Source organism: Chiloscyllium plagiosum, unplaced genomic scaffold, assembly GCF_037043375.1.
Source record: "Chiloscyllium plagiosum isolate Xiang-an unplaced genomic scaffold, Cpla_swu_hap1 HiC_scaffold_2, whole genome shotgun sequence".
Lineage (NCBI taxonomy): Eukaryota > Metazoa > Chordata > Chondrichthyes > Orectolobiformes > Hemiscylliidae > Chiloscyllium > Chiloscyllium plagiosum.
In genome coordinates this window covers 33924216-33944089 of record NW_028270140.1, presented here as the reverse complement: position 1 = coordinate 33944089, position 19874 = coordinate 33924216, and the positions used below count along the sequence as shown (strand labels likewise).

Below are 19874 nucleotides of genomic sequence, written 5' to 3'. Positions count from 1 at the left end.
TCAGAAGACCTTCCCTCTACATAAAGTCAAAGTCAGAGGTGGGGACGTGCACTGATAATTGCACAATTTTTGGCTCTGTTCACGATGCCTCAGAAACAGACCATACCCGATGACAGCAAGACCTGGATAAAATTCAGGCCTGGCCTGATATGTGACAAGTAACATTCACATCACATCACATAACTGTCAGGCAATGACCATCTTGAACAAGAAAGAATCTCAATGTGCAACATCAAATATCTAACTGAATGGGGGCAGGGTAGCATGGTCATTAAAGTCATACAGCATAGGAAGCCAATCAGCCCAACAAGTTTGTGCCAGCATTGCCTTACAGCTATTCAATCATGAACGTTCTCGTTTTTTTTCTCTGTATCGCAGCAAATATTTCTCTTCAAGTAATTATCCAATACCCTTTCTAAAGTTATTACTGGTCTGCTTCCAACATCCTTTCAGGCAGTGCATTCCGGAACATCATAATTTACTGCATAAATTTCTTCTTTCATCATCTCCTCTTCAGTTCTTTTGGCAATTTTCTTAAACCTGTATCCTGTGTTTACCAGGTCTTCTTAAATTGTAATTTTTCCTGATTCACCTTTTCAAATCAATTAATAATTGAGAATACAATCAAATTTTTTTTGTGCTTTAGAAAAAAAGTTTCTCTATTTTCACAGGGAGCTGAAGGTTTTCCACCTCTGGTACCATTCTTATGTAATGAATAATCCCAAGGGTTGGACTAAGAATACAAAGATGTGAATTCATAGTCACCACAGCAGCTGGGAAACCTATAACAACTAGTTAATTAAAATGTATCATTAAATTGCTGCATCAATACAGTGATAATCATAGTAACACAGTATGATAAAAACCAAACTGGTTCACTAATGTCCTTTAGGGAAGGAAATCTACTGTTCTTACCCAGTCAGGTCTAAGTGTGACTTCAAACATACAAGGAGATGACCCAGCTAGACGGTTGTTTTAAGGTCATATGGAAATGAGAAATAAATGTTGATTTTGCCAGAAAAGGCAACATCTAGTGCTTCTAGAAAATACAAATGCATGTCATTAGACACTTTTATTTAAAAGTGACTACTGATAACATTTACTAGCTTGAGAGAAACAGCCAAGAGATTGTACTTATAACACAGACCTCCATTTTCCCCTTTGCACTTCTCCAAAACGGTACAAATCAAGGACATGATCTGAGTGCTCAACATTCTGACAGACTTGTTGCAAACTATGTGACTTTTGATAATCAGGAGATTAGATTTTAAGACGAAAGCAAGTAATAGAGGTAATTTCAAGACTAGACTTCAAGACTGAATTGAGAAAAAAAGGTCAGCTTATGTTATGTGTGAAGAATGCTGTGACTTTACTTACAGGACAGGCAGCTGTATTTTTAAGGTCAGGAAGCCAGATTTCAGGGATGGATTTTTCCACAAGCTGTAGGGCTTCTCCCAGAGCCTGCTGAAGCTCTGAAGCTAGAACGTCATATCCAAAAAGCACCAAAATCTTCAGCAATTTGTGCACTTCACCTGCAGATGGAGAGAACCACAAACACAGTGACTTTAAAAAGCTGACAAAATTATCTTCAAAAATACCCCCCAAGGGACCTATCATTTACAAGAGAATGGAAAAATCAGATGGCTTGCAAAAATTATGCATAGGAGAAAATCAATTATACATCAAAAATATTAATGTTCTTCCTCCCCTCTTCTCAGAGATGACTTACTTGCACTGTGTAGTTGTCTTTATGCAGTTAAAACTAATAATAAATAAAAATGTGTTTAAAATAGCTACAGATCAAAACCTGGGGAAGAAAGGCTGATAATGAATGACAGGTTCAGCTGTCTTTTTTTTTAAATGTAGTTTCAGAGACTTGAACATAGAATCTAGGCTGACATTCCCAGCTGATTGAGGGAGTTCTGCAATGATGGGTGCTACACTATCAGGATGTTGTCTTTTCAATGAAACATTAAACTGCTAAAAATGCTCTCTAAGGTGGATGCAAAAGTTTCCAGGTTGGTATTTCAAAGAAAGGCAGTGAAATTTTCCTTGTGTTCTGACCACTATGTACCCCTCAACCAACAAAACTAAAAATGCAAATTATATTCAAAGTTTGTGAGAAGATTTGTAGCTCGGGTGCTCGTTGCTGTGGTTCTGTTCGCCGAGCTGGAAGTTTTTGTTGCAAACGTTTCGTCCCCTGTCTAGGCTCCCAAGCACTGAGGATGTCACCTAGACAGGGGACGAAACGTTTGCAACAAACACTTCCAGCTCGGCGAACAGAACCACAGCATTCAAATTATATATTCAATTATCTAACTGCTATTTGCAGGAGCTCAAGGTGTAAAGACTGGTTGCTATGCCTCCTACTTTACAAAAGTAAATAGATTATGAAAATAATTTCCTGGCTGTTCTGTGCTTTGTGACATGCCAATGTTGTGAACGATGCTATAGAATTCTTTTTTCCTTTAAGTACCATTACAATTCAGCATCAAAAGTTCATTTCTTTTCAAAGAAAACAAAGGGAATTGAAAGCAATGCCAAGAATCAAATTTCTACTTTATAGAAGGAATTTGAAAACTGAATGCAAAGCCTTTCAACTTTCATCACAATAAAAGGCACGAGGAGAGTGTTAACCATGGTAAGGAAATTCAAATACTTCACTGTTAATCTCCAAGTAAGAATCATTCCGCAGAAAATAAGGACCATCAGGAGTCATCTGGACTGAATAAGAATAATGCTTATACTAGCTTGAAAATTGCACTGTGCATTTAGTCCACTGAAGGCTATTATACACATTTGTACCAGCAGAATGAGTGTAAAATAAAGAAAAATCCTGCACATGCAGTTCTGATTCAATTCTGCCTGAATATATGACTGTTTCTCCCCAAGAACCTCACACTGCTAATGAAGTTACTTTCTCAGGCTTAGGAAATAATTAGGAATCCATTTTATGATGATACAAATGACAGTGTATTCTTGTTGTCCTATGATCACCTCATAAATATATTTTTTTAAAATCCCTGAAACTTTAAAAAGTGGGCAAGTAAAAGCCCATAACTATACACCTAACCTCTGCAAGAGAAATCCAGAGCCTTGTGTTTACTTGTAAGCAATGATAGAAATAGGACTAGGAATACCAGTCAATTTGTCCAGAGCGGATATTATTTCTCCTAATGCTTCCAACAGTGCCACATCCTCCAATGGACTTCCCTCCTTCAAGCTGTGCCTCTTCCTTTCTGCCTTCCGACGATTCTTTGAACTTCGCCTGTGAAATTCACACATACAAACTCATGACACCTTATTTCAGATATCCTCACTGGTGCATTGTAGACATACAGATTTAGAGAAATAGGGATTATAAAAACCTTTGTATCAATGACAAGTATTCTCATCAGCTGTTGGTCAATAAGTAGCGTCCTTGGTTTAGAGTCAGAAGTTTTTGGTGTCAGTTAAACTCAATTCACTCAATTAATAGATCCCAGCACAAAACTCTAGGCCAACAATTCCAGTGCAGCACTGAGGGAGTGCTGAACTGTTGAAGGTGCTGACTTGTGGATGAAATGCTAATCCAAGGCCCATTTGTCCTTTTATTGGATGTTAAATATCCCACTTCACTATTTAGAAAAACAGCAAGTGAAATATTCCAGGTTGCTCATCAGTATTTATTCTTCAATGTCGCTTACAAAGCTAATGACATGGCTGATTATCTCATCATTGTTTTCTGAGTCTTTGTTGCATGAGCATTGATACTCTGCTTCCCTATATTGCAAGAAGATACTATAACAGGGAAAGTCTTTTAAAAGTAGTTAATTACCTGTAAATCTCTTTGAGGCTTTCAAAAGGTATCATATGAGTCTGTTCTTTTTTTGAATCATGCCGAGTCCTAAGTATTTCTAAGTTGCATGCTGGTGCTGACAATACCCTAAAATGGCTTAAGTTATATGCCATATCTGCACAAATTAAGCAGAACCAAAAACCTGAAGATTCATTTTTAGTGGTTTTTAAAAGGTTTTGTGAAATCATATGTATCAAACTACAAATCATGTATTTAACAGAATATAAAGCCCATATAAACTCTCACTGATGTACTATTACAACTTCTTGCATAGGATTCTTATCTCAATTGCATTTCAAATAAATGAATAAGCACTGCTCATCCAATATCAGACCTGAAATATCAACTTGCAATGCACACCATCTCGAAGTATCACAATGGTTGCAAATGCAAATGGAGACTTGAAATAACTACCTTTTATCAGAGACAGCAGCAACTGAGAGAATGAAAGATGATCTTTTATTTATTGGAATAACAAAAGACACTATTTAATTTTAAAAAACACAATGTAGTCTTTACTGAAGCCACTCTACACTCTTCCCTTTGTTTCTGGAGGATTATCCACTCCCCACCTCTGTCCAAGTTCTATTGGTGTCCTGGCCAATATTTAACCTTCAACTAATATTGCTTAACAAATTTCTGTGTTTCATGTAAAAGGACCCCCAAGTCCCTTTGTGTTGTACCTTTCTGCAGTTTTTCTTCACTTAATTAATACTGTAAAGTTCTTTTGTTCTCCCTTCCAAAATAAACAATTTCACATTTTTCCACATCATATTCCATTTGCCAACATTTTGCCCACTTACATAACCTTCCAAAATCTCTCTGTAAATTGTTTGTATCTCTTTTGCAACCTATCATTCCACTTATTTTTGTGTCATCTGCAGATTTGGTTACAGTACACTTCCTTCCTTCCTCCAAAACATTAATATATGTCGTAAACAATTGTGATCCCAGCAGTGATCCCTGTGCAACACCACTGATCACAAGGTTATCAATCTCAAAAAGAACCTTTATCCCCACTCTCCATTTCCTGCCCATTAGCGGTGGTATTCTGAAATTTGTCACGTTACTAATCTGCTTTAAATTCCAATGCTTTATTTTGTGCAGCAGAGTCAGACAGTGAAGAAATAGAAATCTTGTTGGGACTATTAAATTCATACTTACGCTGAGATCCTGGAGTTACTGTGAGAATATTTGGAGCTCATTCCGCTGGCTGACTGTAAACTGCTAGCTTCTGAATATAGATCTGCGTTTAGTCCGTCAGCCATATCCTCATCTTAAAACAAAATTAAGACATAGAAGTCACAATTTCTACTTCTTTTTAAATCAAAATTACTGGGTTGGATTTGAAAGAAGGGTCATTAAGTGAGGAATCTTTCCAATTACCTAAAAATCCTTCCTGTTCTTTTTTTTTGTCTTCTCGAACAACTGCCAGTCGAGACTTATGACGTATAAATAAGGTTTTCTGTGCATCTAGGAATGCCATGTGATTACTATGAGCTGAAGGGAAAAGAAGTTTAATGAGCAAAGCTTAATATTTTACAGTTTTATTTTTTTTTTCGAGACAGAATTTTACAATATCATCTGATTACTTGTAAAATATTGGCACAGAAGCATTCCAGGATCAGCTCCTGACCGAAGTGGTAACACAACAATACTAGCAATAAGAAACAAATTTACATGAATTTGATATGGAAAACATGCAATTTTTTCAAGACTGGATTGAAGTTCATCGGTGAAACATTATGTAAATGTGGAGTAGTTATCACCTACCTTCCAACATGGAAGGTTTTAGGTTAGTTTCCAAAATATCAGTCCTGTTGTACTTGTAAACCTAAGAAAATAAGAGAATTTTTTTGATTGAAGACAATATTCACACCTCATTCAACATTGCCAAGCTGATTAACTGCCCATTACAGCATTGCCTTTTGCCAGATCTTGGTGAATGTCTGAACAACTGGCTAAATGTTAAAAGTACAGGTTGCAAAGGACTTAGGCATGTGAAAGGCACTATATAAATTTAAGTTTGCTTGTTCTTCTAACCAACCCATCAAATGCAAGTACTTACTGTTGTGCAAATCTGTATGTCATGACCTTCTTTTTAAAATGTTTCACATGCCCAAGTCCACTGCAACCTTTTAATGTTTAGCCAGTTGTTAAGACGTTCACCAAGGTCTGGCAAAAGGCAATGCTGAGCAAGATGTTTAAAATATCTTGTAATTGTTTGCTTTACTCTCCAATGATCTCTGTACGTTTTAGTTTTCCTCTCTTTCTTTCTTGCATATTCTGTCATTGTTTTATCTCTATCTCATTTTCCTTTTGACACTTTTCTCCCAAATGTTTATTTTAATTCACTCAGATTCTTTCAATGATTTGCTAAATTAGTGGAGGTTAGAGTTATTTGTTTTGTAATGAAATGAGGCACTCTGGAAGACAAATTGATCAGAGATGGAGATCAGAAGCCGGCCAAGAACAAACAGAAGATTGATTCAATTACATGCTTGGGTGTGAGAAACTTGGGTGATTTAAGGTGGGAGACAGTGAGATGGAAGAAGTTTATGGCTGATTTTGGGCTTCAGCTCCACAGTCCCACCCACTCTACATATCCACTAACTCCCTGACAGAACAACAATCTGTCAACCTTAAACATATCTAATGACGGAATATCCACAATTCTCTAGGGTAGAGAATTCTAAAGATTCACGACGCTGAGTGTGATTATTTCTCTTCTTCTCAGTCCTAAATAATTGACCTCTTATCCTGAGACTGTGCGCTCTATGGTCTGCCTACCCTGAAAAGCCCTTTCAAAACCTTTATTGTTTTAATGATATTCCCTCTCATTCTCTTCAACTAGAGAACTAAGGCCTGACTTACTCAGCCTCGTCATTGGACTACCCTGAAAGCACTTTAAAATGCCCTAAAGTTATGAAAGGTGGTTTATAAATATTGTTTTTTTTCATCTTTTAGTCAGTATCTTGTTAAAATTCAGTCTTTCTCCACATATTTATTGTGTTAAACCATAAGCTGTAAGAAAAAGGAACAGGAATACATTGTCCAGCGCCTCAACCCTCATCATTCAATAGGATGATGGATGACCCAACATTCCTCACATCCACTTTCCCGCGTTTTCCCCATAACCTTGATTCTTCTACAAGAACAAAAAATTCTGGAAATACTCAGCAGATCAAGTAGAATCTTTCATGATGAAACTGAGCTAACATTTCAGGTCAATAATCTTTTGAGAGATCTGGGAAGGGTTAGAGATGTAAGATGTTTTAAGCAAATTCAGAGAGAGGGAAAAGTAGAGAGGAGAAGAAAAGAACAGCAGAGGATCTGTGGTGTACTGGATAGAATGCAAGAGAGATTAAATGATGGTGTGAGACAAAAGGGGTTAGTAATGGGGAAACTAAGGAAACTGTCAGTTTTTATTGTTGAGAAAGAAATGGAAGCTAGGGAACTCAGGAAAATAAATATCGATGTTTTGAAAACAGTTCATATTACGGAAGCAGTAGTGCTGGAGGTCTTAAGAAACATAAAGGTGGATAAATCTCCAGGACTGATCAAGTATATCCCAGGACATTGTGGGAAGTTGGAAGGAAAATGCAGGGCCTCTACCAGAAATATTTGTATCATCTATATTCATGGGTAAAGTGCTGGAGGACAGGACTGAAGGGTGGCCAATGTTGCGCCCTTGTTTAAGAAAAGCTTAAGGAGAAGTCTGGAAATTATAGACCTGTGAGTCTGACATTAGTGGTGGGTAAATTATTGGAGGTGATTCTGAAACATAGGATTTACATACATTTGGAGAAGCAAGGATCGATTAGGGACAGGAGAGATGTTCGGATTTGTTGTAGGTTGATTAGGGACAGTCAGCATGATTTTGTGCAAGGAAAGATCGTGTCTCACAAACTTGATTTGAGTTTTTTTTTTAAATGAAGTAGCCAAAAAGATTGATGAGGGAAGAGTGGTAGGTATTGTTTACTTGGACTTTAGTAAAGCCTTTTACTAGGTTACACATGGTAGACTAATTAGTTATGTTTGATCACATAGGAATCAAGGTGAGCTTGCCAATTGGATACAAAATTGACTATATAGTAGGAGACAGGTGGTGATGGCAGACAGTTGTTTTTTGGACTTGAGGTCTGTGACCAGCAGAGTCCCACAGGGATCAATATTGGGTCCACTTTAGTTTGTCGTTTATATAAATATGATTTAGATGAGAACATAGGAGGTTAGTAAATTTGCAGATGACACCAAAATTGGTGGTATAGTGTACAGTGAAGAAGGTTATCTCAGATTACAGACAGATCTTAATCAATTGGTTCAATGGGCTGAGGAGTGGCATATGTAGTTTAATTTGGATAAATGTGAGGTATTGCATATTGGTATTATAACCAAGGACACAACTAATACAATTAATGGTAGGGCCCAGAGTCATGTTGGACAACAAAGACCCCTAAGGTTTCTGGTACATAAATCTTTGAAATTTACATTATGGTTAGACAGGGTGGTTAGAAGGCGGTTCGCATGCTTGTCTTAGTTACTCAGACCTTTCAGTATAGGAGTTGGGACATCATGTTGAGGTTGTACAGGATGTTATGGAGGCTTCTTCTACACTAGCAGTTTTGGTTGCTCTGTTATATGAAGGATATTATTAAACTGGAGAGGGTTCAGAAAAAATTACCAGGATTATTGCTGGATATGGATGGTTTGAGATACAAAACAGATTGGATAGACTGAGATTTTTTTCATTGGAGCATAGAAGGTTGAGAGGTCACCTTATTGAAGTTTATAGAATCATGGGGGGGGGGGCATAGATTAGTGAATGACAAGGGTCTTTTATCTAGAGTGGGGAAGTTCAAAATGATTAAGGTGAGAGGAGAAAGAATTAAAAAAGGACATGGGGGCAATTCTTTTTGTTTACACAGAATGGTCTGTGTATGGAATGAACTGCTACAGAAAGGGGTGGATGCAGGTGCAATTACAACATTTAAAATAGACAGAGGAACCTCGATTATCCAGATGAGATGGGCTGGCACTATTTTGTTCGGATAATTGATTATTCAGTTAATTGATTCAATGCCTTTCCTCTGGGGCTCGGGGGTTTTCTAACCAAGTCTGCTCCCTGTTTAGATGAGACAGCAACAGCACACCGCGTGTGAAGCCCCGCCCCCAAAACCCTGTCCAACATCGCCCCCCCACCCGCCCCCAACATCGCATCCCGCCTCCCCAAAACCACCTCCCTGCCCGCCCCCAACAGCGCCCCCCGCTCGGACCCCAACCCCTCCCTCCACCCGCCCCAACACCTTTCCATATCGCCACCCAATCCTGTTCAGCACCGCCTTCCGCCTGTCCCACCCACTGTCCAACCCCCCGACCACGCCCCTGCCCCCATGTGCCCTAGCCCCCAGCCACCCCCGGGGCAGCCAGACTGGACACCAACAGTAAGACTGCTGCTACCTTTCTGGGATAAGTTTCCAAATAGCACACACACAAACTTTTTAACTGCAACTTTTTGACAAGTTCCACCTCTGCCCTGTATGGGGCAATGTTAGAAAGAATATCTGGGGAAAGAGGGTTTAGGGTTCACTCCTATGCAGAACTCCAGGGAAAGAGTGGGGAGAGGGAGAGAATAATTGAAGTTCCTCTGTATTTGGATAAGTACACAAGTAGGAAAGATTTGGAGGATTATGGGCCAAGCACAGACAAGTGGGACTAATTTAGTTTGGGAACGTGGTCAGCGTTGACTGGTTGGACCAAAGGGTCTGTTTTGATACTTTATGACCCTATGACGCTATATTGAGGCATAAATAACCACAGCAGAATCATTAGCAGTAGCTGTTGTCTGAAAAAAAAGGGAGTAGTGATTATAATTCAATATTACTGCATTCAATTTTAATCCTCAAAGTTGTAAATAACATTGGAAATAAACAGTCACTGTTTATCCCTGTATATCCAGTTCACTTCACAAAAGAATTATATCTGTCTTGGATATATCAGATATCTCTGACTGCAATTCCAAATATAAATATATATAATGTTAATTAACCATCAAGATGCCAAAGACAAAGAGATAACTATAGGAAGGGGTGAATCTCAGCATGATGGCAAGATTTAAAATTAAAGAAAGGTTTATTTATTTAAAAATAGTCAGACTTGCTGTATAAGCCAGTCAACAACTCTTTTTTTAAAAAAAAGTATTCGCAGGATGAGGGTATCACTGGCTTGAACAGCATTTATTGCCCATCCCTAATTGCCCAGAGGGCAGTTAAGTCAACCAGATTGCTCTGGGTCTGGAGTTGTATGTAGGTTAGATCAAGTAAGGATGGCAGTTGAAATTATGCAAATTATAGTTTTCATGTTGATCAGGTAAAACTGCAAGATAACCAAGGAAATAGAAAATAAACGTTTGTGTACTCCACAAATCAATTATTTCAGATGACATGTTATTCAAATCTTTACCAATCTTAGTGATTCTTCCCAGGCTGCACCATCTAGAAGTGATGTAATGGCTTCCTCATAGTCCTGTTATGAAAGATGTCAAAAAACATTTACACGTATAATTAAGTTTTAAAAGTTTTGTAAAAAAAATCCATTGCAATAATCATTCGCAGCTGCAAACATTTACTATTCTTTAGGCAAGCATGGTACCCAGTTAGCTAAACTCTGGAACAGGATAATTTCCTAAATGTGCAGCACATTAAACTTAAAATTACTCTCTTTTTCAGGATTAAAGTATATTTTTATAAAACAGTTGTGTGACGTGAACGTGGGAAGGTTACAGTCACTGTACAGCCTTCCACATTCTTCAATGAAGTGTTTTCCAAAAAGTAACAAAGTTGAGCCAGGTCTGGATCACATCTCAAGGAAACTAACTAAGAAGATTCCTCAAGATTCAGACACAACAAATGCACAAAAATCAGCATATAGGTAATCCTCAATTAGCACAGTCGTTATGGTCTCGAAAATTACTATGTTCAGCAAAACCACACTGTTTGGAAAACACACTTCCATTGAAGCCTACGTAAATGTCCAGGCTACATTCCCTGGCAAGTTGAACAAGCTCAAAGTTGATACAAAACACCAAAAAAGACGTGAAAATATGCAAAAAGAATATCTTATAATGTTTATCGTCTCATGTACAACATTTCTTATCTGGAGGTGATAGACTATGGATCTTCATCTGACTCATTTGCAACTCTGAAAATTGAAGCTTGAGGATTATTAGACTGCTCTTGGAAGTAGAGGGTTGAATGTCCATGGGGTCAATTTAAATGTTTGTCCAGCCTTAATTGAGGAGAAAGTGAGGACTGCAGATGCTGGAGATCAGAGCTGAAAATGTGTTGCTGGAAAAGCACAGCAGGTCAGGCAGCATCCAAGGAACAGGAGAGTCGACGTTTCGGGCATAAGCCTGAAGAAGGGCTTATGCCCGAAACGTCGATTCTCTTGTTCCTTGGATGCTGCCTGACCAGCCCTAATTGAGGCAGGCAACAGCCAGAACAAGTTGAACGAACAGAAACTTTACCAGGAATGCATAGTTTGATGCACATTTATTCCTCAATGCTGCTTGGAATTGGTAAGAACCACGTAATTGTGAAACTGGCACACATTATTGGAATGATGGATAGTACAGTTAGAACCAGGTTAAGGCAAAGCCATGTTAATCAAACTGCTTTAATCGAGGGACACCTGTATAATTACTGAAAGAAGGTTTGGCGAGAGAGAACCAGGTGGAAGTGTATAGAATCATACAACATAGGAGGCCATTCAGACCATCAGGGGTGTGCCAACTTTGGTCAAGCTATCCAAGTACACTCCCCTCATTTTTTCTCTGTATGCCTACAAAACTTTAGCTTTCAAGTACTATTCCAATACCCTTTTTAGAGTTACTTCTGAATTCTACTTCCATTTGCTTCAATCAGATTTCCTCTCAGCCTTTGCTTTTCCAAGGTAAACAGCAACAACTTGTTCAATGTATCACCATGATGGAAATTACTCATCTCTGGAACCATTCTCGTAAAACCTCTTCTGCACTTTTCCCCCAATGCCTTTACATCCTTTCTAAAGTGTGGCACCCAGTACTGAATGCAATGTTCCAGCTGAGGCTAAACTGATATTTTATAGCAGTTTAACATAATGCCTTTACACTTGTAGTCAATGCCACTAATAGTAAAACCTAGGACACTGTGTTTAATTAACTGCTCTCTCAACCTGTCTTGACACCTTTAATCATTTATGCACATATACACTCAAACTCCTCTGCACCTATGAACCTTGATATAATTGTATCATTTATTTTATATTGAATCATCGTATACTTCTCCACATTGAAATTCATATACCACATATTTCACCAATCCACCAACTTGTCTATGATCTTTTGAAGTTCTACACTATCCTCTTCACGATACTTCCAGGTTTAGATTCATCTTCAAATTTTGAAATTGAGCCCTGCTTCCCAAGGTTTAGAACATTAATATATATCGGAAAGAATAATGGTCCTAACACTAACCCCTGGAGAACCTTTGTTCATACCTGATAAACATCCACTAAGCATTTATCTCTTTTCTATCAGACAGCCAATTTTGCATCTACATTGCTATGGTCTCTTTTGTTCCATGATGTCTAACTTTGCTGACAATCTGTAGTGCAGTACTGTATCAAGTGCTCTCTGAAAGTCCATGTACATCACATCAACAGCATTACACTGATTAACCCTCTCTGGTACATCAGCAAAACAGTTCTAGTAAGTTAGTTAAACATGATTTTCCCCCAAAAAATCAATACTGGCTCTCTCCTTAGTTAACCCCCATTTGTCCACCTTGCTTTAATTTTGTCATGTTTTGTTTCTTTAAGTTTTCCAATCACAGAAATTAAACTGGACTGGTCTGTGGTTACTAGGCTTATCCTTGCACTCTTTTTCGACAAGGCTGTATCATTTGCAATTTTCCAGATTCCTGGCATAACCTCTACACCTGAGGAAGACTGAAAACTTGTCAGTGCTTCTGCAATTTCCATTCTCACTTCCCTTAAGATCCTTAAATGTATCCATCTTATCTTCGTCTTCTTAACTTAAAGTACAAATATCCTAACCGACACCTTTCCCTTATCAATTTTAAACCCTTCCATCCACCTATTTTCCTCCTCTTTCATCATGGCCTGTGTAACATTTTTCTCTTTGCTAAAGACAGATGTGAAACAGTCATTTAATGCTTCAGTCATGTCCTCTGCCTCCATGTGTAAATCCCTTTTTTGATCTCTAAACAACCCTATTCCTCCTGTGACTACCCTTATAATACTTATATGCACGTAGAAAACTTTGAAATTCTTTTTTATGTTAGCTGCCAGTCTCTTCTCATATTCCCTCTTTGCTTTCCCATCATCTCTCTGAACATTCTATATTCAGCTTTGTTCTCAATTGTGTTTTCAAGCTCACCCTTCAGTCATAAGCATATTTTTTCTTTTCATAATTTCTATCTTTTTATTCATCCAGGTATTATATTTTCCTTTCAAGGGTTATACTTGGACTATGCCCAAACTATTACTTCTTTTAGGATAGCTTATTTGTTCAACTACAACTTTTCCGGATAATCTTTGACTCCTGTTTAGCTGACTTTCCCCACTCTAAGTATTCTACAGCCACTTAGTCCCACAATGACTCAGCCACCAAAGAAGCCTGATGGATTAACAACTGTATTACCAAATCTTCTGCCACTGAACACAGTTTCTCCTTATTCTCTCTCTCAAAATACTTCATAATTTTGAACACCTCTTAAATCTTCCCTTAACCTTCTCTGCTTCAAGAAAACGAAATCCTAGTTTCTCTACTTTTGCGTAACACAAGTTTATTATCCTTGGTAGCATTCATTCTGATCCTCTGTACTAACATCTTGACACCCTTTATACAATGTGGAATCCAGAACAAGCCACAATGCTGTAAACAGCTGTACAACATATTTAGTGTAACTTTCTTAATTGTGGAAGGTGTTTAGTGCTATAAGTGAAAATTCAAATCTTATAAAACTCTATGAAATTTGGTTGATCTTCAAATGAGTTGGTCCAAGCAGTACAGCAATTCTTCCAACCCTCTCTATTTTCGTAATCAATGCATCGGACATGGACACATGGACACACACTGACAGACATGTCTGGATAAGGTTTACCAGGTTGACCCTGGAAATGGATGCTGCCTGACCTGCTGTGCTTTTGTAGCACCACACTAATCTTGACTCTGGATGTGGAGGAGATTGACCAGGTTTAGAAGAATGAGAGGAGACCTTATTTTAATATACAGGTTTCTTAGGGGGCTTGAGAAGGTAGTTGCCGAGAGGTTATTTTCCCTTGCGGCATAGTCTAGGGCCACAGGACGTAATCTCAAGGGAAGGGATCAATCGAGGCGAGGAGGAGTTCTTCTCTCAGATGGTAACAAATGTGGAATTCTTTACTGCAGAAGGCTGTGGAGGCTGGACCATCAAGGATATTCAAGGCTGAGATAGACAGATTTCTAATAATTAAGGGAATTGGGGCCTTTAGAAATATGGCAAGAGATGAGGATGATCAGATCAGCCATAATCTCAGAATAGTGGATCAGATTTTGATGAACTGAATGGCTGAATTTTGCACCTATTTTGAATGGCTTTTCTTTACAAATGTTGGCTGTTGATACATCATAAAAACGGTTCAGGAAGTCACCCTCTAGATTGCCCATGTCCTACAGGAAGACCCTGATCAGTTCATGGTAGCGTGGTCAAAATAAATAAATCAGCACGCAAAGAGTTTCAGGTGTAAACCCATGTCCTACCATGATGTGTTATAGTACGCTCTGTACCACCAATGAAAAAAGCAGAGAAGACAGATTAAAATTTAATCTTAAGAAACAGATTCCCTGGCAATCTAAATTTAGAACTTCCGTTGTCTCCCGTCCCAATATTATATGAACACTTTCAGCAATCTGTAAACTCAGCCAGTTGTGTGTTGGTATCCTGCACCATGTAACATCTGAAGTTAAAAATACAAGGCTATTCCCCATTCTACCTCTTAGTAAAATGTTACGTTACAAAGCCTTATCCTTATATACTTTCAAAAGACGCGTCCTAGTTTTATAAATGTCACGGAGACTCAATTTGCATTAAATTTGTTACATTTCTGGAGTACTTATTGTGACTGGAATTTATGGTAGTTGTGTTGTTCCTAAAAACATTTTCTGCCCTCTCCATATCAATTTGCCAGAAATTTGCAACCCATGCAAAAATGAAGTCATGGAAAACTGGCCTATTGTGCAAATTAACCTTCCTCATTCTTTTGCACGAGCTTAAAGAATGTTGCCCTGAGCATAAAACTGGCCGCAATCCTAGGATGAATTAGTTCCCCTGACAAGTTTCCATTAATCGTAGCCATTTGTGATCCTCTCAGATTACTCTAAAAATGAAGCTGGGTGTTTTGGGCAAAATTAAACAAATGGACACATTCTTCTAGCTTTTACAATTCAAAAAAATACTATGAAGCTAAATACTGTAACACAATTGTACAGACAACTGACATTTCTCAAAGTCATTTGTGTTCTTTTAAATTGTGCTTGTTTTTTTAGTTACAAGTCCATTAATGAAACTGCTAGGTTACCACTCAGATATCAAGGTACCCCTTTGATATCACGCAATACATTTTAAATCAATTTTATTTTGAGCATGGCTTGATTCAAGATGGATTTTACATTTGGTGAGTGGAGATTTGAAGGAAAAAGATTTCTTAAAAACGTCATTAGGAATGGAAGTGTAACTAAGAGTTAGAACTTGGTTCAAATAGGAACCAATGCTGTAAAATATCTGTAAAAATAATTTGTATTTTTTGATTAACCTAAGACAGGATATTATTACACCCATTTTAAAATATATAAAGCATACAAATTTCACATTCCCCAATTCTTTGACTTCATTTCTAAAAAATTAAATGACATGCATTATATGTAACAAATCATAGCAGTTTAGTTCATCATGCATTGACCTGGTTTTCTTTTTTTTGGGAAACATTGACTGCTAATTGAGGTAGTCGCAAAAGAATACTACATTTCAGGACAACTTGAAGTTGTTCCATGGGAGGCCGGATATTTAAGGCTCAACGTCTCCAGAGCAGCTTTGTAACAATATTAGTTTGCTGGCAACTCCTGAAGTTGAGGTAATCTCTCTGCATTTACCACGGATGTCCATATGTAATGTTACCTTAGCATACTGCTCGAGCACCAAGGCTGCTTCTGAATATCTCCGCTGTTCCATCAATTTACCTGTAAACAAAACAGACAGGCACTTTACTCACTTTTCCGAACTTGTGGAATTCCCAATAAAAGAAAATTGCATTTGGGGTCATAAAGATGGAGAATGTTAGTGGTGTTTAATGAAATGTTATTCCATGTTTTTATCGTCATTGCAACAATCTTGATTAATTCAGCCTCAAAATAGAAGGTCCCCAGTGCACTTGATTGCAATCTCAAAGCTGCACCAATTCACATTGCATGATGCAATCACTGTGTAAAAAGCAGGCAGGATTTCCTGGGCAATCATTAGCAGTGACTCTTCCTATCCTGAAAATACACAGGAGCAAAGGACAAAGCCACCTCTAAATCTCCATAAATTACTCTGGAAATTTGCTTCCTGGGGCAGCCAGAGAAAAGTTACCCACATTAAAAGAATTGAAGGAAATAGTGAGAAACCGCTCCTCCAATCACAAGCCCATTCTTTCCTATGCTTGTTGCTGATAAGCTCATTTATGATTGTATCAGTAATAAGTGCTCCCCAGGAGGAGGGCGTTGGCCAAGGCCCAAAGGGGATGCTGCTGGCTGAGCCGTCTTTGCGTCACAGGTGACAAAAATCTGGAATTCTCACTGCACAAACTGTTGAAGCTGGTGGTCGGGACATGAGTGTTCAATTGACATTGTTCGATGAGAGAAGAGGGTAAATGGAGTTAAGATATGGATTGCCCCGATCTAATTCAATAGCTAAATGGATTTAAATGGTAAAACTGCCTCCTTTTGTTCCGATTATACACTCCGAACTCATTTCACATAAGGTACACAGGGCCAGAGATCCATCAATCCAATCTAGGTTTGAGAGACAAAAGACAATATTTAAACCCAATCAATTCTTTGAAAAAAGTTTCAGTCCTTACCTGCAATAGTTCGTGCGATGCTAACCACTTTGTCCTCAGTGTAGTGGAGCTGAGCGGCCATACAGAAAACCTGCTGCCAACTGTTGCACAGCAGGAAGGCACCCAGTGCCTTTTCGCATTCCCCACATCGTGCAAAGATTAGCCCTGCCTGCTCGTAGTACTGTTTTTTGATGAGATACTCACCATACGCAATACTTATGTCCTGCAATGAGAGGAGAATCAAAAGCTGACATCCTCACAAAAAAATAAGGCGCACTCTCCATTTTCTTTTATTAAATGTTACATATAACAAAAAAATAGACAGCACAGAAGCTGCCCATTCAGCTCAACAGGCCTGTGTTGATGGTTACATCCTACTCAAATCTCTCCCATTCCAACTACTTCATTTTAGCCTCTTGTCATGTTTTTGCATCCTCTCTTCTTTCATGTATTTGTCAAGTTTCCTCTCACTAACACCTAAGCAACTTACCTCAACCAGTTTCTGTGGTAGCAAATTGCACATTCTAACCACTTTCTGAATAAGGAAATATTTCCTTGTTTCACTTTTGGATTTATTAGCAATTATCTCATATTTACAGCCTCTAGGTTTGAATTCTGTTGCAAATGGAAACATATTCTCCATGTTCCCTATCCAACCAATCTGAATTTTAAAGTCTTCTCTTTGCCAAAGCAAAATGCCTCGACATGTTCAATCTTTTCTAACTGTCTGAAATTTTCATTCCCGTACTAAGTTAATAATTCCTCAGAGATTTCACAAAAACTAATTGAATATTATCAGATTGAGAACACATGAAAATAAGAACTGCCTGTTCTTCATCCATAATTATTTAAGTTTTGCATCTAAGACTTGCATCTAAGAATTATATTCTCATTGCCATATACAAATATATACAGAGGAACCTCAATTATCCGGGTGAGATGGGCGGGCACTATTTTACTCAGATAATTGATTATTCAGTTAATTGATTTTCCTCTGGGGCTCAGAGGTTTCTGTGAAGTCTGCTCCCATTCAGGAGACTAGACAGCAGCACAAAGTGTGTGAGCCCCTGCCCACTTCCCGCCCTCAACCCTGCTCCCATCCCTTGCCCGCCCCACCCCCATCCGCACCCCCCAAAACTGTTCGCTCCCATCCATACCCACTGTCAGACACCCATCTGCGCCCGCACTCCCACCTCCCCCACCCCTGGCCGAATCCCCACCCTGGGGCAGCCGGACTGGACACCAACAGTGAGACTGCTGCTGCCACTGTGGGGTAATTCTCCAAAAAAACAGGCACACACACACAACTTTTGCGCTGTACAGGACAATGTTGGAGAAATTATCTGGGGAATGGGGGAGGGGTGTAGGGTTCACCCCTATGTAGAAATCGAGGGAATGTGTGTGGGGAGAGAGAGAGAGATCGAGAGAAAGAGATAGAGAGAGAGATAGATAGATAGAGAGAGATAAGACAGAGAGAGATAAGAGAGAGAGAGAGAGAGAGAGAGAGAGAGAGAGACACACGGGAGGTCCATGCAGCATTTCAGTGAGCAGAGTCAGTTTTCATTCATTGTACCTGTAAACAAAAGACGCGATCAGGGTTGAAATTGCTCTTTGACGTAATGTTTCTCTCAGGACCTTGAGATCCCCTTCAGATAATCCGAAATTCAGATAATTGATATTCGGATAATAGAGATTCCTCTATATATAACTTCGCAAACTTATAAATAATAATGTTTATCTAAATAACAATTCCTCTTCTATTTGGTTCTATCTTCTGTAAATTTCTTGACTTTACTTCAGTGAATTGATCTATCACAAAATATTAAGCAACAAATTATAGGTTGCTCATAAAAGCAAATTACTGCGGATGCTGGAATCTGAAAACAAAAAGAGAAAATGCTGGAAAATCTCAGCAGGTCTGGTAGCATCTGTAAGGAGAGAAAAGAGCTGAACATCAGACCTGCTGACATTTTCCAGCATTTTCTCTTTTTGTTAATAGGTTGCTCAGGCCTGGTCTAAGAGATTAGCTTTAAAAGAGATTCCTAAAGAAGGAAACTGAGGTGGAGGTGGTAAGAGGGACTGTAATTGGAATCAAGGTGGCTGTAAGTGGTATGATGGAGGAAAGTACATTGCATAAGAGCTCAGGGTCAGAGGAAAGTAGAGAGTTGGAGGGTCGGCTTGTAAAATTGGCGATTACAAAGAGAGAAAAAGAAAGAAAACTGTGAACAGATTTAAATATGAGGTCGAGAATACTAAAGTTGGAGTGGTGAGGGAAGTCAACATAGATCAGCAATGAGAGGAGCTCATGAATAAATCTGATAACGTATAGGGAGCAGAATTTCAAACCAATGCAGGTCACAGAGAGTGGAGAATGCAAGTCCACTGAGCAGAACATCGGAATTATCAAATCCGCAACTGAAAGACATGGGTGAAAGCTTGAGAGACTTATGGGTTAAAGTTTGAATGGACACAAATGACTCCATGGAGGTGGAAGTTGGTCATCTTTGTGCTAGAAATATATGAGGTTAGAAGCTCAGTTTAGAGTTGATCAGATTAATTTTAATTCATCTTACTTGAGGAAAAGGATGGAATTAGTGTCAAGGGCTGAACGCAACTATCGCAAACTTGATCATCTTCTCTTGACAATTCTCTGAACATCAATAACCCTTGGTGATTGCTGTTAAGACACAAAACCTCACACCATACCTTATATTCCTGGCTGTTTACTGGGAATATCTTCAAGGCTTCACTATACATCTGTTGGTCCTTTACTAAGTTAAGAAGCTCTGTGAAATACTGAGGACCTGAAAGAAAGCAACATCAGCCAACCATGGAGGTAATACTGCACTGCACTTATACATCAAACCATGCAATGTTGCTTAAAAGGGGAATAAAATGT

At 38.6% G+C, this 19874-nt stretch overlaps 1 protein-coding gene across 1 annotated transcript in view; it reads right to left on the bottom strand.

Annotated features, from left to right (window-relative positions):
• The window catches only part of elp1 (elongator acetyltransferase complex subunit 1), a 72833-nt gene that overhangs the window by 3927 nt on the left and 49032 nt on the right, over positions 1-19874 (bottom strand). Inside the window, exons 27-35 of the mRNA XM_043716357.2 lie at positions 19682-19779; positions 16997-17198; positions 16054-16115; positions 10301-10363; positions 5612-5672; positions 5225-5338; positions 5003-5114; positions 3141-3268; positions 1378-1532 (exon numbers count right to left, since the gene is read on the bottom strand). Of these exons, the coding sequence (XP_043572292.2) occupies positions 1378-1532; positions 3141-3268; positions 5003-5114; positions 5225-5338; positions 5612-5672; positions 10301-10363; positions 16054-16115; positions 16997-17198; positions 19682-19779 (995 nt within the window). The remainder of the gene's footprint in view (positions 1-1377; positions 1533-3140; positions 3269-5002; positions 5115-5224; positions 5339-5611; positions 5673-10300; positions 10364-16053; positions 16116-16996; positions 17199-19681; positions 19780-19874) is intronic.